The sequence below is a fragment of the Halichoerus grypus genome, chromosome 9, assembly GCF_964656455.1.
Source record: "Halichoerus grypus chromosome 9, mHalGry1.hap1.1, whole genome shotgun sequence".
Taxonomy (NCBI): domain Eukaryota; kingdom Metazoa; phylum Chordata; class Mammalia; order Carnivora; family Phocidae; genus Halichoerus; species Halichoerus grypus.
Genome location: NC_135720.1, coordinates 141,695,084 through 141,712,234, shown reverse-complemented (window position 1 = coordinate 141,712,234; position 17,151 = coordinate 141,695,084). Strand labels below are relative to the sequence as shown.

Here is a 17,151-nt window from a genome sequence, read left to right as displayed (position 1 = left end):
CTACCTTCCTGACCATGTGAGATTACAGAGCACTTAAGAGCAAAACCCAGCCCACGTCGAGTGTTCTGGTCTCCGTGCAATGAATACAAAGGGATTATTGGCAAAGTCACCGACCAGGGCTTCTGCGAACTATGGAAGGAAGCAGGTGTGAAATCCATTCGGATCTTGCCCATCTCCGTCCTCCTCATCACACCCACCCCAAGTCAGAGAACCACCCTGCAGAACATTGCAAAGATCACAACACAAAAACAAGGACCAGCGTGTCTTTGTTTCCAGCTACAGGTTTATTTCCATGACAAAATCGATTTGTAGAGGTCACAGGACTGACACAGACGCCAGACTCGCCCACAAGGGAGCACAGACAGATGGACTCCGCTCCCCGCCTCCCTGGTGACTGCGGGAGGGCAAGCAGAGCAGATGTAGCGGGCTCGCTGATTCTGTGGGGGGGACGGGAAAGCCCAGGGTGGGGGGAGGATGGATAACACAGGTACTGCATGGGGGGGGGGTGCTTTCAGCGAGGCGGGAGAACACCATGCCCTTAGCAAGAAGGCCCTCGCCCCCCACCCCCGCCCCCAGCCCAAGGATACCGCCCGGGTGGTTAGGAAGTCTGCCCATGTGTCCCAACAGCAAAGCACAGGGAGCTTAAGCAGCCGGAGCACAGAAACATCCAAAGAGCAAAAGGCAAAGCGTTCTGGGGATTAGGGATTGATTTTCAGCCCAAGACACAAAGCCAGCTCGGACTTCTGAATTTTTCCATCCTTGTTCACATCGCAGTGGCGCAAAAGAATCTCCCGGAACTTATCAAGGTCCACTCCGCTGATGCTGGGCTGAGGACAGTGAAGATCACATGTTAGTGGGCCAGCCAGGGGCAGCCCCAGCCTTTCATGCCAGCCCCGCCCCGCCCCACGCTCACTACATGCAGGGACCCCCCGCCTGCTGAGGGGGGCTCCGTGGGGACAGGCCGTGCCCCGTGATTCCAGCTCCTCGTCGTGATAAAGATACTTGCCTCAGAGCAGGGGATTGTTGCTGCAGATCCTTGCCACACAGACCCACAGAGAACACGCGTTTTACTCTCTCCCGGTGGGAGGTTTTTGTGCCTCTAATTTATTTTATTTTATTTTATTTTATTTTAATATTTTATTAATTTATTTGAGAGAGAGGATGAGCAGAGGGAGAGGGAGAAGCAGACTCCCCACCAAGCAGGGAGCCCGATTCCAGGACCCTGGGATCATGACCTGAGCCAAAGATAGACCCTTAACCTGAGCCACCCAGGCGCCCCATGTGCCTCTAATTTTAAAAAGGGTTATAATGAATGAAAATCAAACTAGAACAGTATGTCCCTGAGCTGCAGATGTTGGATTTATTCCAAGGGATATTTTAGGGGCTAAGAAGTAACCGTGATACGCACCAGTTGGGAAAAGAATATCAAACTCAAAAGGCCTGCAAAAGTGAGCAATTGCGTGAACTGAGTGATTTCATTTAATGCTCATGATAACCTTGGGTGACCCAGGCTCACAGATTAGGACACGGACGCTCAGAGCTGAACCGTCCTACCAAGCTAGGGAATTGCAACAGCATTTCTGATCCTGAGTCTTCTGCCTCCAATGAAGTAAGTGCTCTCATCCCCCCAGTTCACACCGCTGTGCTGGAGAGGCGGCGGTCTGACCGGCCGTGTGAAGGCTCCGGGTCTAGATGAAAAAGCCCAGGTCCACAGAGAAAGGAAACCCAGCTCATCAGATTCCAAACCCCTTGATTACTGAGCTAGTCTCACCCGCAAGCAGAGGAGGAGGTCGTGTGCAGTGTTTGCTTTAGGAGCCGGGGAAGCTCTCCCCGTCGCCCAGCCCACGCCGGGGCTACCTTGCTGCCGAAGAAATCTCCAAAAACCTTGAGTAGGAAACAAAGCCTTTCATTCTTCAACTAGACAGCTGAATTAAGACGAGCTAACCTGCACTGTCCCACAGGATGGATGAGTGACACCAAGTCTATCCGTTATCCCAGGTTTTCACGGAGGGAAGGATGGAGGGCAGAGAGCAACAGGACCTGGGAGCTAGATAGCACAGCAACAGTAACCTCCAACGTGCGGCAAGACCGCAGGGGACATCAGGACATGAATCTGCGGCCAACGGCACTCTCTGATGGAGGGTCCGTCAGTGATTAGACTAAGAGGACACACCGTCAGTATGTCCTCCTTGTCGGGGCTTACCCAGGATACTTCCTTGGGTGTCAGCCAGGCAGGTATAGGTGTGGTCCAGGAAATGGCTTAGAAGTCCTGAGAACAGCAAGCTACACTCCAGGGCTCCGTATCGGGAGTCCATTTCTTGTACAGTTGCAAAGTGGGGACCTTTGGTTACCAGCATCCTCAACCACTCCTGCCGCATCCTTTGTCCAGTTAGCAGCATTCTGCCCCAGGATCCTCTTAGCAAATTCCCATGCTTAAAAAAGACTCAGGTGGTAGTCATTTACACATTAGCATGAATTAATTTGCCAGTGAATTTACCTCATTTAAGCTATTCTAAGCTTTTTTTTTTTAATTTGTTTCCTGCAAAAGGAATTATTTCCTTATTTTGTGAGTGTGTGAGTGTGTATTGGGAGGAGGGTATGAATGTGAGTGTATGTAAGGGAAGTTTCTTTGGACTTTCAGAGTTATGCTTCTAATGTCTGACAACTCACTGGGAGTCAGGAGACCTAAATGCCACTGTTCAATGATGTTTGGATCATGGAAGACAAATCACCTGAGATCACTGGGGGCCTCAGTTTTACTAACAAGTCACCATTATAAGTGCACACAGGTCCCAGATCTAAGGGTTCTACACAAATTAATTCTAATCTTCAGAACAACCTGATGAGGTTGTATCTACTATCAACTTTTAATTGACAGGTGAGAAAACTAAAGCACAGAGAGGTTAATTAACCTTCCCACTGTCGCACAGCTGGTACACGTCAGAACCAGATACAAACTCGGGCAGGGAGGCCCCAGAGCACATCTCTTTAACAGTACACTGTATCATAGCCATCCATGCAAAAATGCATTTTGTATTTCTTATCCATCTCATGGGAAAGTGTGAGCGTGGATCTGGGGTAGCTGGCTGAAAAATGCTTATCAGCCCCCACTTGAATCCTGGAACTAGGGGAACCTTTGGGGCTGGATATATCTCCTTTTGCTTGCCCGTGCTAAGTGCTCAATTACATCCATGGAATTAGTGAATGTCTCCAAATGCAGTGTTCATGTTTTCGTCATGTGCCCTCCCTTTTCTGTACGTTCCATCTCTCCTAAAACAGCGAAAGCGAATATCCAAAGCTTCTCCCCAGATAAGTCATTACCAGCATTCCCCAGATCTCCATGCTAGAGTCAGCGACAAGACCCCAAGGCCCTGCCTTTACTTGGAGTCACAAAACCAGCGAAAGAGGAGCCCCATGTTGGGTGTAGAGATTACTTAAAAAATAAATAAATAAATAAAATCTTTAAAAAAAAAAAATAAATTACTAACAAAAGAAGAATGCGTAAGTAAGGGATATCTAACCACAGGTAAAATCTTATACAGACACTAACACAATGACCGGGACTGGGAAATGCTTATCAGTGGAGGTCACCGATGCAGAATATACCCAGAAACAAAGTCTGCTAATAGAAGGTCTACTCAAGGTTAGAGATGACTCTTCTGTCTTTTCTTTCCTTTACTCTCAAATTTCTCTATGATGTATGTATCATTTTTATAATTTAAAAAATGAAAAGAAACAGTAACATGCATGCTAAGGGCTAGCAGCTCCTTGGAGGATCACATATTAGATTCGATCCTTTAGGTTAAGTATTGTCCCCTCTTGCTAATCATCTCCTCATCAACAAGAGAGAAAAGCAGAAGCGGTGTCTAGCAGGAAAAAGAATGAATTTTGGGGAGACTGTGAGCAGGAACTCTCTTTGCTTCCAGGCAGACATCCTGGGCATCTCTGGTATCCCATCTGTTTGGCTTCCCACACTACCATCCACAGTTCTACTCCTTGGTGTGGGGTGCTGGGCATCTTAAATGTTTTGCCTTACTACTTTCTACTTTAAGCTGTGGATTCTCATGTTGATTTTCGTGCTGTGCCAAGGGGCCTACAGACTCTTTATAAAAATTGTGCAGAAATTATTTTGTCTGATCTCAACATACTGACAGAGGACAGCCTTGGGCGCCATTTTCCAGAGATCAGGGAAAGGGATGTTCTGGTAACCAAATAATCTGTTAATACAGATTCAACATATGTATCATCCATAGTTGTACAGGAATAAAAGGCTATAAAGTAAGTTTATTTCAGGGTCATTATTGCAAACGTCAGGAATCCTGACCAGGACTCTCCACTGAGAAACTGAGCCAGCTCCCAGCTGACCTCATGACATGCTCTGATAATTGCTTTTAAAATAAATTCCAGGGGCACCTGGGTGGCTCAGTCGGTTAAGGATCTGCCTTTGCCTCAGGTCATGATCTCAGGGTCCTGGGACCAAGCCCCGCATCGGGCTCCTTGCTCAGCAGGGAGTCTGCTTCTCCCTCTCCCCCCCACCCCTGCCACCGCTTGTGCTTTCTCCCTCTCTCTCAAATAAGTAAATAAAATCTTAAAAAAAAATTCCAGATATTGGTTTGTTGACTTGTCCCATCGTCCTTTCTAATAAAATGAAAATTTAAAAATCGCAAGAGAGGACTGTAGTTTATGAACCTGAGAAATATCAGAATTTACTCAAAGATTTTCCCTTGACAACATCCTTCAAATTATATGGTGAATAGTTCTTTTAAGCAACCCCAAAGACTGGGAAAGATCCAATACAGGTTTGCACCTCAATGATCTGGCTTCAGAGGAGAACATTAATAATTAACTACTTTTTAAATACTTTTTAGCTCAATAAACCAGCCCTGGTCAACTGCTTTTCTACTACTGAGCCCGGCCTCACTCAGTCCTTGGAAACCGGCTCTCTTCACTTGGCTGGTACTTATATTGAGAGGTACCTTTTTGTTGAGCCAGAAGCCCCACTGAAATAGAGGGGCAAGGACAAGAGTGATGGGGGGTCCTCCAATTTCCCATGGAGGTGATACAAATCTATCAAAGAGTGAAGCAAACGCATGTTTTTGGATGGCCTAGAATTTTCCCCTTCTCTTTAATTTCCTCTGGGAAAATGTTTTCTCTACTCTGTGGCTGGTTTAGGTTTTCCTTCCCTATCTCCCAGTAACTTGTGGAAGCCGTTGCCAAGCTCAATGACACCTGAAAGGGTCTGGAGGTATGTGCAGCACCCCGGGCTGTGGACTTGGGCAGTCGGCAGCCCGAGCTCCGTGGCTCAGAGGAGGCCCCACACTTTGCTCTGAGAAGCAGCGCCCCCCATCCCATGCTTTCTATCAAAGGCAAATTAAAACTGCGGTTTGGCCAAGACTACCGACATGCGATTTTAATGTCCCCTAGATAATTGCTCAATTTCTATTACGGAAATCATTCTGGCATGAAATAGTAAATACAGTGGGACTTTCCTTTAGCAATCGATGCGGAAGGCACCACCACACCTGGACCCGTCCGCTGCACAGGTGCTGATGGAGTCTCCAACAGGGGCACCCGTGAAGGAACCAAAGAAGAGGCAGGGGACCAGCTGGGATGGGAACAACACAAGTGAGGAGGCAAAGAACACACCAAAGTCATCCTGACCAGCGTCCATGCCCGCTCAGTCACAGAATGTGAACTTCCTGGAGATTTGTGCAGAAGTTGGTAAATTGGGGGGAAACTTTCTGCTGCAAAACTCCATAGTTTTGTTGTTGTTGTTGTTAGAGAAAGAGAGAGAGAGAGAGCGCTCGAGCAGGGACGGGGAGAAGGGGCAGAGGCAGAGGGAGAGAGAGAATCACAAGCAGGGTCCATGCTCAGTGCAGAGCCCAACATGGAGCTCGATCTCACGACCCCAAGATCATGACCTGAGCCAAAATCAGGAGTTGACACTTAATCCCCCCGTGTGCCCCCCAAACTCCATAGTTTTAATCAGGTTTTCAAGCAGGTCTGGGATTCTAAAACCAGTTAACAATTGCTACTCTAATTTGTTGCCATTTGGGCCTATCAGGACAGATTCATCATGTCCTGTATAAACCTCAAAAAATCTCTAAGGATATGAATGTGCTAAATTCAGCGGCTAGACAGTCCCAGAGAAAAGGAAGAGTTGCCAAGCGTCTGCTTAACCAGATCAGGCAGCCAGTTACTACAGTGCACCAGGATCTCAAAGGAGATCGCTTGTGATGTAGATTATAATTGAAATCCTATCACTTCGAATCGCAGCAATGTCTTGATAGATAAGTAACCAGGATTTTAGGTCAGGTGTTAAAGCAGCCCCTCAAGGGGGGAAAAAAAATCTCAAATATGGGATTTATTTCATGAAATTAAATTAAAAGTTTTAGGTATTCTAATAACCAAGTCCAGGGGTAGAAAGGCCTTTCTGTAACCAAAAAATAAGCAGAACTGTGCTCTTCTGGTAAAAGAGAGGGTTTTATAGGATGGAAACAAGAAACTGCTATGGGGTCACTTAATTAAAGCTCCAAATGATCTTAAGAGAGAAAGGGAGACGTGTCAGTTCTCACAGAGGCTCAGTAGTTGTTAAATCGACTGTGTCCCTAGATTTAGTCTCTGGCATTAATCGTCAGCCCCACGGATTCTCAGAAATAGACAGTGGAATCAGTCACAATGGCGTCCCCGACCCACGAGGAGCGAAATCTCTACGGCCCCGTGAAATCACCTGGACAAGCTCCATCATGTCCTTGACAAACCCGTCCACTTCCGGGCCTTCCAGGGCGCCCGTTCTACTCTGAAATAGACAAGAGCCTGTCAGTCAAACATCATTTTCTTAAGTCAGAAAGCTAAAGAATAAATTCGGTGAATTGTGCAAATCAGTATTCTTCTGTGGTTGCAAAGATATTAGGAAATGGCATGTGGCGGTGAGGTCGTCTGTGCAGGAAGTGAATGTTCCACAGACATGACAATAATTAATTGTACGTAACGACCCCCACGTAAACAAATGGGAGTTCCTTGGCTCTTGCAAATCTCATTAACATGATATATACCGACCTCATTTGCTTCCCAAATACCTGGCCTCTGTTCAGATAAGTGTTATTTGCACATCATACTGGTCCTTGGAAGAATATAGGCTGACATTGTTTTTTATTGTGCTTTATGATTTAGCGAGGACTTGATGATTATTAAAGTTTTAAATCAGGAGTGACTAGATTGAGTGAGTATATTAGAATTATTATTTGGTCTGTACACAAACCCTTATTTTTTCCCTACTCATTCTATAAGAATGTCTATAAAATGCGATACATATTAAAATATTTCAGTTTCTTCTCTAAAGTCCCAGTCATGACAACTCATCCATCCATCTTTTCAAGTTTTCTTCACCCTGAAGCTTTAACGTATCATTTAAAAAAAATCTGTTTTTTTAAAAAATTAGTGTATTTACTGAACACTACCTGCCAGGCACCCTTCTAAGAGCTTTACACACATGAAATCACTAATTCTCACACCAGTTCCATGGGGTAGGTATTATTATTATTATCCTCGTCACCCTAACTTTACAGGTAAGGGAAACGAGGCACAGGGAGGTTAAGGGACCTGCCCAAGGTCACATGGCTAACGAAGCATGATTCAAACACAGGCGATGGGTCCCACAGCAACACTTTGCTGAGCTGCCCCTCCCAGGTGATGCTCCCTTCTGCTCAGAATGTGACACACTCAGATGTCCAGTCTGGTGAGTTTCAGGACGGCACCTCTTTTGACTTTTCCTAACTTTCTCTATTTTCTTCCTTCTTGCATTACCCTACCTTGTCTTCAAGAAATGCAATCTCCTTGCCATACTTTATGCTTTAGAATTATTATTTTCTCCTCTCTGAAGCAGGACCACATAATCAATCAATCCTACAAGAAAAGTAGTTTTTATGTCGACCAGGGCTCGCTTTGCCTCTATTTCTTTGGGTTGGATGTGGTTTTTAACTTGATTGTTTGCTTTTGTTTTCAAGCATACTTTTCTAGATGGAGATCAAGAAGGAGAAACTTTCTCCCAGTTTAGAGCCAGAGGGAAAAGAAACATGATTTTATTCTCTTCTCAACCATAAATTCTCCTTTGTCCATTTTAACGTAGTTTTCAGAAGTTCACATGGAGAAGCTGAGCGTATGACATACCAGCATACATGTGGGACTGCTATTCATCATTATCAGTTTAGGGTCTGTGGGTAGGATGACCCCACATGGGGGCTAAACAAGCTTGCTCCCTAAAAGTAGCCAGCACAATCCAGAGAGACACACTTACAACATCATAGTGGGCAAAGATTTTCTCAAAGTCCCTCTTCCTTTCTTCAGTGGAACAAGCCTGTGTGTGGAGAAAACAGTATGTCAGTCCAGCATTGGGACGCTTCTGATGTACAATTCTTCCAGGGTCATAGACAACTTTTATAAACTTTTATGATTTTTTTTTTAAGTCAATGACCCTTAATCCCTTGATTCCAACAGTGAGCCTTGCCGGTCTCTAGATAAATTACAGTGAGACAAACAGATGCCTTCCTTTCTTCCCTCCCTCTCGAATTTATGGAGAGACATGAATGACACAAGCCCACCAAGAGAAATGTCACTACTTACGTCCATTTTAAATTGGAGAAGGAAGTTTTCCTGAAGAGCCAAAATCCTAAATGGAAAAGAAGAAAAGAAAGTAATTTATGTGATGATCTGTCAGCTCTCAAAGGCAAGCAGATCCATAACTTTGGCATGAGGAAAGGGCAGGCAATTTCCAGATCATTTTGCAGAAGAAGGTGAGTGCTTGAAAAATGGGAATTTCTATATTGTAAGAACAAATTAAAAAATTAATTGGGAGAGACTTTCATAGGGATTAGTAGTCACCATAGAGAGACTTTTAAAAAGTTGTCTTGGTGGAAAATGGCAGAAGGGCTTATGAAAACTCTCTCCTCCATAACAGCAATGAGAAAACTGGCAAAAAAAAAAAAAAAAATCAAAATAACTTTTTCAGAATTCTAGAAATTCAAGTCTTACAGAAATCTGGGGAGTGTTTATCTTGGAAAAATGACTAAATCTGGGTAAGAACAATGGATTTTGTGGCTTTTTAACTTGCTTCATCCCTCCAACCCCCTCAACTCCATGGTATCTTCGAAAATGAAGAGCCCATAGTCCCAGGAAAATGAACGTTCTAGCAGCTGTAGTGAGCAGAACAGAGTTGGAGCCCTTTCAAAACCTAATTCCCAGAGAACTGCCATTATTTGACTTCTTTGATGTTCTCTGAACGACCCCACTTGCAAGGTGCACTTATTCGACCTGATTTTGAACTCAACTAGTGGAAAGGCCTTTTACCTGGGAGCATTTGTCAAAAACAATGAAAAGCAATTATTTAAGATGACAGCCGACCACGGTGGCGGATAAGAGTTTGGTAAGTGTCTGACCTTGGCTCAGGTCATGATCTCAGGGTCCTGGGATCGAGTCCTGCATGGAGCCAGGCTTGGTGCCCAGCAGGGAGTCTGCAGGGAATCTGCTTCTCCCTCTCCCTCCCCCTCTGCCCCTCACCCCTGCTCATGTTCTCTCTGTCTCTCTCTCTCATAAATAAATAAAATCTTTAAAGAAAAGAGTTTGGGTAAACAACAGGCTAACTAAAAAAGCTTAAAAGGAAAATCTGGGAGAATGAGATGTCCACTGGGGCTTAAGTTCTAACATATTTCTGGGAATCTAGAAAGCTATAGACATGCATTCGACTACATCCATGCCCAGGACTGTGTGCATGCCCTGAAAAGACCTCAGGAGGCCCGAAGGTCTCACCAGTGGCTTATCCTCAGGCTCTGTACAAGCAGAAAGTTAAGCCTAAGCAGAATTGTAAACTTCCTGGTTGCATGTAGAAGATGTGCCCCAACCCGTACACAGGGCCCCTCAACAAACATTGGGAGACATACAAGGAATCCCTGCCCAATCTTTAACTAACCATTCAGCAACCAAGCAGAGACTTCAGTGTCCACATATGACAAAGAAAAAGATTTTACAGGATTAGTTAGAAAAAGTCATTAAGCAAAAAGACAACAATTATCAACAATAATAAATGTGACCCATAACAAATACTAAAGGGATTCTTCGAGCTGAAATGAAAAGAACACGAAACAATTGCTTCAGTCCACATGAAGAAATAAAGAACCTCAGCCAGACATGAAAGGCCACGTATTGTAGGACTCCATTTATATGAAATATCCAGAATAAGCAGATCCATAGAAACAGAAAGTAGATCAGTGGTTATCAGGGGTTGGTAGGTGAGGGAAGGAGAGAGTGATTCCTGATGGGTATGGGGCATTTTTCTGGCACAATAGAAATGTTCTAGAATTGGGCAGTGGTGATGGTTGAACAGCCTTATGAATAGACTAAAGTATACCAAATTGTACACTTTATAAGAGTAAATGTTATAACACATAAATGATAAGCAATAAAAAAAATACAGGTTTTTTTTCTTTTGGAAAACAAATGTATTTCCGTACTTCCTGCTTAATTACAATTGTAGTTAATAGAATACAGTCTGTTTCAAAAGACTAAAGCACTGGATTTATGTTGCACTCATAATCATGCATTCACAATATAGAGAAAGGCAGAAAAAGTATCACACAACAATTTGGAAAATTTTGCTCTTCCGGATGCCCAGGGTAAAGAATTAATCTGAGCCAAGTAAAGGGTAGAATATCCTGGAACTCTACGAGGAATCCTGTCCTTATCTCTCGGCTGGCACCAAGCAGCCTAAATCATAGTACCAGCAAGAGGACATGTACTTGAGAGGCGCTTGTATGTGGAGCAAGACGGCTGCATTCTAGAGCTGGGAATAGAGAGAGGAGTCCCGTGCATGAATGTTTTAAGACCTTTAAGTCATTCGGTTATTTCCCTATTGCTGCTGTGACAAATGAGCTCAGATGTGGTGGCTTCAGCACAAATTAGTATCTTACAACACTGGAAATCAGGGTCTGAAGCAGATTTCACCAGGCTAAAGCCGAGGTGTCCATGGGGCTGCTTCTTTCTGGCTCCAGAGGAGAATCAGTTTCCTTGCCTTTTCCAGCTTCTAGAAGCTGCCGGCATCCTTTGGCTCATGGCCCCTTTCTCCACCTCAAAGCCTTCAAAACCCGACCCTCTGCTTCCTTCTTCCACGTTTAAAGGACCCTTGTTATTACTCTTGGGCCGACCTGGATAATCCAGACTAATCTCTGTGAGGTCTGTCAATGAGCAACTTACAATGCTCTCTGCAGCCTTCATGCATCTTGCCACGTAACATAAAATGTTCAGTGGTTCTGGGAATTCAGACATGGACATCTTTAATCTGCCTACCCTCGTTGTCACTGTCAAATTCTGTATCAAATTGGTTTTGAAAGAAGGTAATAACTGTTTTGTCGCTTTGCATCTCTGTTCAGTACGAAGACAATTCTTCCTTCAGTCCACAACTACTCATTGAATCCTCCTCTATACATAACACTCCACTAGGAGAGAAGCTATTTAAGAGATTAAGGCATACTTCCTACCTTCTGGGTAGGCCCCCAGTGGGGGATGTTTGGCTAGCTGCAGGGAGGCCTTTCGGTAATCACAGTGACAGAGGGGACATGACTGACAGAAGGGACATGACCTCCGTAGATGGGGGCTGGGGATGCTAGATGTCCTGCATTGCATGGAAATTTCCACAGAATGGGGAATCATCCTGTGGAATGTCCAGGGGAGCACTCATGTGTGCACAAATCCTGCTTATAATTATATTTGAACCGAGAACTGATTTCCTATTTACATAAAAATCCAGGGTATTTTTCTCAAGGTATACATAATTTGCTAATTGTGTCAATCATCCATATGGTATAGTGAGTCATGTAAATGGTGGGATGACTGCACTTTGTTTCATTTGGAATGCTGTCAAGACTTATTTGTGGGCACCTGGGTGGCTCAGTCGTTAAGCATCTGCCTTCGGCTCAGGTCACGATCCCAGGGTCCTGGGATCGAGGCCCGCATCCAGCTCCATGCTTGGCAGGAAGCCTGCTTCTCCCTCTCCCCCTCCCCCTGCTTGTGTTCCCTCTCTCGCTGTGTCTCTCTCTGTCAAATAAATAAATAAAATCTTTAAAAAAAAAAAAGACTTGTTATTTATAAAATTGTATCAACAGCAACTGAGCTCCTGACACGAGTTGCCAAAAGGTCACATTTGTATCAGTCAACATCTGAACTGACATATTCACAGTAGTTCTACACCACGATGTAAGCAACAACCCCTCCCTTATGTCTTCCTGTGGTTCTATCTATCCACCTAAGCCCTGAAATACACCTTATTTTATTATTAACTGTTTTCCTTTATTTCCCCTTTATGTGTTATAGTTTGTGCATTATACTAACTGTTTTAGCATTATGCGCACAGGTAGATTATATTATCTGTGGATTTTATTTGAGGAGTAAAAGTATCGTTGACGATAGGGTAGAGAGCAGTTTACAGCAGTGGCACACTCTAGCCTCCAGAGGGCGCTCGAGGCCCCTGGACTCACTACCTCTGAGAAGCGCCTTGAGTCAGGTGGGTGGGTGTTTTTGGTGAGGGGAGCAGCGAAATTAAATGCTCTTGTTTTCATCCAGATGCCATGTTTTGAGTGAATCTTTTAGGTGTTTGGGTAATCCCGTTAGGACTGGCTCTCACACAACTCTCAGAGTAGCTAGACTGACCTCTACTTGAGAGGAAACCTTGCCTCAGTTGGCCAAAAGAACTGTGAGAAGTGAGTGGGACCCAGGGGACAGATCTACGAGGCCACAGGGTGGAGATCCCTCAGTCCTCAACCTTTGGGAGAAACACTCTTGTCCTCCTCTGGTCTGGCTGGTCTCTCCGTGCCTCTTCCCCAGCAAAGTGGCCAAATTTGGGACGAAGTTCCTGGGGAAAGTAACCAAGGAGGATGAGGCTCAAAATAGAAGACCCTATAGAGTGTTGGGGTCAATGTCCTGGTAATCACTAAGGAGAGGTTCCTCCTGGTGTGTCCCCATTCGCAGATGCTGCCAAGAGAGGAGGTAGCTCGTACAGGGCTTTGTGATTCTGAACTCAAGTTAGTATCTGCTTATGACATTGCCAAGTTAACTCTCCGTCACTGAAAATCACCCTCAGTCCGTGGACTCCCTGTCTTCCAGCCACACCTGCTTGTGCCCTGCAGCCTGTAACTGCCACCCCCGTCACTGTCCACGCTACGGCTCCATCCACCCCATCCGCAGGCCCCTGGGATCGTGACTGCTCCCCCTTCTGGGTTATACCCACGTATTCTGGATCCACTGATTTTTTTTTTTCCTTTCTGTGACAATCACAGGTCATCTTGGGGTCAGCCAGCCTTGAGACGACGTGCTGACATGACCATCATGTCACAACACCGGCCTTGCAGACGCACTTTCCCAGGTACTAGGCCACTTCTGCTGTCACCCCTCCCCTCCCGCACTCTGGCCTTCGGGTGCTGGGTGCCCATGGAGGCTACTTCAACACCGAAAAACCAGACAGCACGGCTGGAGCCTGGTTCAGTCGTCCCCTGTCCTGAACTAACTGCTCAGCTTTCCCAGAGCCAGTGAATGAGATTCCACACATATTTTTGTGGGGTCCTTATGTGAGACCAGGAACGTCTGGCCTTTGAAGGCAGGGCTGGCCCACGACCCACCTATAAAATTTTATGAAAACTTTGTGTATTGCACATTTGGGGGGTGTAGTTTTTATTATCTTTACAAAGGGATCTGTCACCCCCAGAAGATTCTAAACAACTGCTGTTTATTTGGCCAGATGAGCCTGTTCTTCAGGGTTCCAGGCAAGACTTGACCTCTGCCTTTCAAAGGGAAGTGTGTGCATCGTGGAACCCCCACGATGGTATGTCTGAGTCTGACACCATTCTCAGGCTACTCACCTTGCCAAGTCATTAAGATCCAAACGGCCATCCTTATTTTTGTCAAAGATCTTCATCTGGAATGCAGAAGGGGACACAACTGTAAGAAGTACTTGTAATGGGAATTCACTTTGAAAGTTACCAAAGCACTTTGTCATTTTGCCATTCCGATCCCACAGTTGTCTAAACCGCCTGAGGTTGTCATGTCACAGGGCACTCCCTACTGAGCACAGAAGAAATACCACTTTTCCACTGAAGGCCGAAGGCGTTGAGGAGGACGGGATAGAGGGGAAAGTCCGCCTCTCTAGGCTTCAAGGATTGTAGGAAGGAAGAGTGGGATAGGCAGAGACGGGGGCATACAGTGGACAGGTGTGTGACCTAACTCTGCTGGAAAGGGATTCTGGAGGGAGGAGGGCACTAATGAGGAAGGAGTTGCTGTGGTTCAGCCTCCCCAAGACAGTCTGAGCACCCAGGGATTTGGACGCTGGGTTGAGAGCCAGTGGACTTGCCCTGGGGCTGGCTGTGATGGGATGAGGTGACACTGGAACCAAGGGCGGGAGTGGACCCCAGAGCCTCAGGCTGGAAAGAGGATGTGTCATAGGGAGACACTTAGCATGTCTGACTCCATGTTGCCTCTGTTTCCCTTGCTGCTTCGACGTATGGCTGACAGACCTCCATGGAGCCCTGCACATAGGCGTGCTACAGCTGAGACGTGCAAAATCCACTCTTTCCCCTAAACCCACTTCACCCGAGGACAGAAGGAAGTACGTATAGAAATAACAATGCTGAGATTTACAGGGACACCATGACCGGATTCCTGTATGCAAAGATCAAGTAACCAAGGACAGAAAGGTTTCATAACCTTCCTTGGACCCCTGTGGGCTCCTGAACATCTACAGATATCAGTCAGCTCTTGACTCCAACCTCCTCCTAAAATAAAAGAAGCTCACATTTCATGCTGAGGAAAGATGTTCTTGGGGACCACAATCTGCCACTTCCTTGGTTTGCTGGCTTTCTGAATAAAGTTGCTTTCCTTCCCCCAGCATCTTGCCTCTTGATTTACTAGTCTGCCGTGTGGGAGAACATGTGGACTCTGCTACAGATGTGGCAGAGAATTCGTGGTCTGCATCCAGCAAGAGGTAAAGGATGGCTGGTGGATTGGCCTATAGGTCCCAATGGGCTAGCCAGAGCTAGGAGCATGGGTTATGAGCTCATCACAGACTTCAGCTGTGAATACCAGCAAGGCAGCAACTGAGTGACCAAGAAGCATCGTCCTGGAGACCAGAGGAGTCAGAGCTTTGTGCCCAGGGACGTCAGCTCCCCACCTCCACCATTAGGGCCCAAAGCCACTTTTCTCTCCTTGATGCCTTTTTTTTTTTTTTAAGATTTTATTTATTTATTTGAGAGAGAGAGAGCACATGAGGGGTGGGAGGAGCAGTGGAGAGGCAGAGGGAGAGCAAGAAGCAGACTCCACACTGAGCAGGGAGCCCTACTCGGGGCTCGATCCCAGGACCCAGAGATCATGACCTGAGCTGAAGGCAGACACTTAACCAACTGAGCCACCCAGGCGCCCCTCCTTGATGCCATTTTTGCAGAAGACTCTGGGTTGGACGAAGATGACCGAGAAATCAAAGAGGCCAAGCTCCTCCTTTTGTGGAAAGACTTAGCATTATATCCAAAGAGACTATTTAAATTATTAGATCAGACGAGGCTTTATACAAGATAGGATTCAAAGTTAAAATCAGGAAGACCAGATTAGGCAAGATGGAGGAGAGACATTTCATGGCATATTTGAGTCATAGTTAGTGAGTGAATTTGTGACTTCACAACATTTTAGTGCAGTAGAATATCTCTAAACATATTTGTAGGAAGAGGCTGTACAGGGGGAAAGAGGGAATGAGAAAATCTGAGAGTATGTCTAACAGATTTTTGCATTAAAAAACATATCCGTCCATCCTTCCTCACTCCCTAAATCCAGTTTCTTTTTAATATTTGAAATGAATTTGAAAGTCCATTTCCCGGGCGCCTGGGTGGCTCAGTTGGTTAAGTGACTGCCTTCGGCTCAGGTCATGATCCTGGAGTCCCTGGATTGAGTCCCGCATCGGGCTCCCTGCTCTGCAGGGAGTCTGCTTCTCCCTCTGACCCTCCCCCCTCTCATGTGCTCTCTCTCTCAAATAAATAAATAAAATCTTTAAAAAAAATAAAAAATAAAAAAAAAAGAAAGTCCATTTCCCTAAAACTTTAGCATCAAAAATGTATATTACAGAATCTATTAAAAAACAGGTTATATATTTATACACTTGGATATATAACACATCCAATCACGCCCCTTAAACATAAATTTTATATCCAGTAAAAATCCAAGAGCAGCACATTTTGCTGGAGACTGAGCCATGAGTTATTTCCCATCATTATAAAAGGTTCTATTTTAATAGAGAGCTAGACGATCTTGAGCTTTAAGCAAGTAGTAACTCATCTCGAAAGATGTGGGCCCATCTCCACTGTTGTGCAAATTATTCAAAGGGGAAAATGCCCTTTGCTCAAAATCGACTTGAGGAAGAACTGAACACCAATGTGGTAAATCACATTTCTATCCATCAGAAAATGGGCTACCTGGTTTACTTAAGAAGTTCAGCGAAGTGGTCTGAGTCAGAGTTGTGAACTGAGGGTCATCACCATTAGCTGGTATTTCAAGTCATGAGGCTGGTTGAGGTCACCAGCACAGGAGGGAAGAGCTCTTGAGATGGAGCCCAAGCATGTTTCCCATCAGCCCGGATCAGAGAGTTGAATGTCTCCATCTATGGAAAGAAGCAGCTCAGAAGCCAGCGACTTCCATCCAGGCCCGAAGGACAAGGGCTGGGACCAGGGTAGAGGATGGGACAAGCTTAACCTCACATGTCTCTCTGTCTGCCATGGTCTCAGATTTTAATTTGCACATTTACAAGAGTTCAAGTTCCACACTCTAATTAGGTACGTGAACTTAACATCTCCCACATGCATTAGCTTACGTTTTTAAAAGTTCAACATTACCTGATAATATGCTATTCAGACAGCTAATCTTTCCCCCTGCCAGGTACTGGCAGCCCTTCTCAATTAGTGTCCTAACTGGATTTTGTTAATAGGCTGTTTCCTTCCTTGTCCAGAACATTAATTAGGAGTTAGAAGAAGGTTAGTTCTGCAGACCTCGACTTCTCGCTTATGATTCAGTGCTCTGCTGTGACTCACTCATTGTTCAGGCTGCGGACAGCTTTCAAATGTGCCGATCCTTATT

The 17,151-nt window shown here is 45.3% G+C and overlaps 1 protein-coding gene across 1 annotated transcript in view; it reads right to left on the bottom strand.

Annotated features, from left to right (window-relative positions):
- Positions 1 to 296: 296 nt before the first annotated feature.
- SCGN (secretagogin, EF-hand calcium binding protein) overlaps positions 297 to 17,151 on the bottom strand; it is a 35,999-nt gene continuing 19,144 nt past the window's right edge. The window contains exons 7-11 of the mRNA XM_036112223.2: positions 13,902 to 13,957; positions 8,623 to 8,668; positions 8,297 to 8,356; positions 6,731 to 6,799; positions 297 to 827 (exon numbers count right to left, since the gene is read on the bottom strand). Of these exons, the coding sequence (XP_035968116.1) occupies positions 699 to 827; positions 6,731 to 6,799; positions 8,297 to 8,356; positions 8,623 to 8,668; positions 13,902 to 13,957 (360 nt within the window). The 3' untranslated portion in view covers positions 297 to 698. The remainder of the gene's footprint in view (positions 828 to 6,730; positions 6,800 to 8,296; positions 8,357 to 8,622; positions 8,669 to 13,901; positions 13,958 to 17,151) is intronic.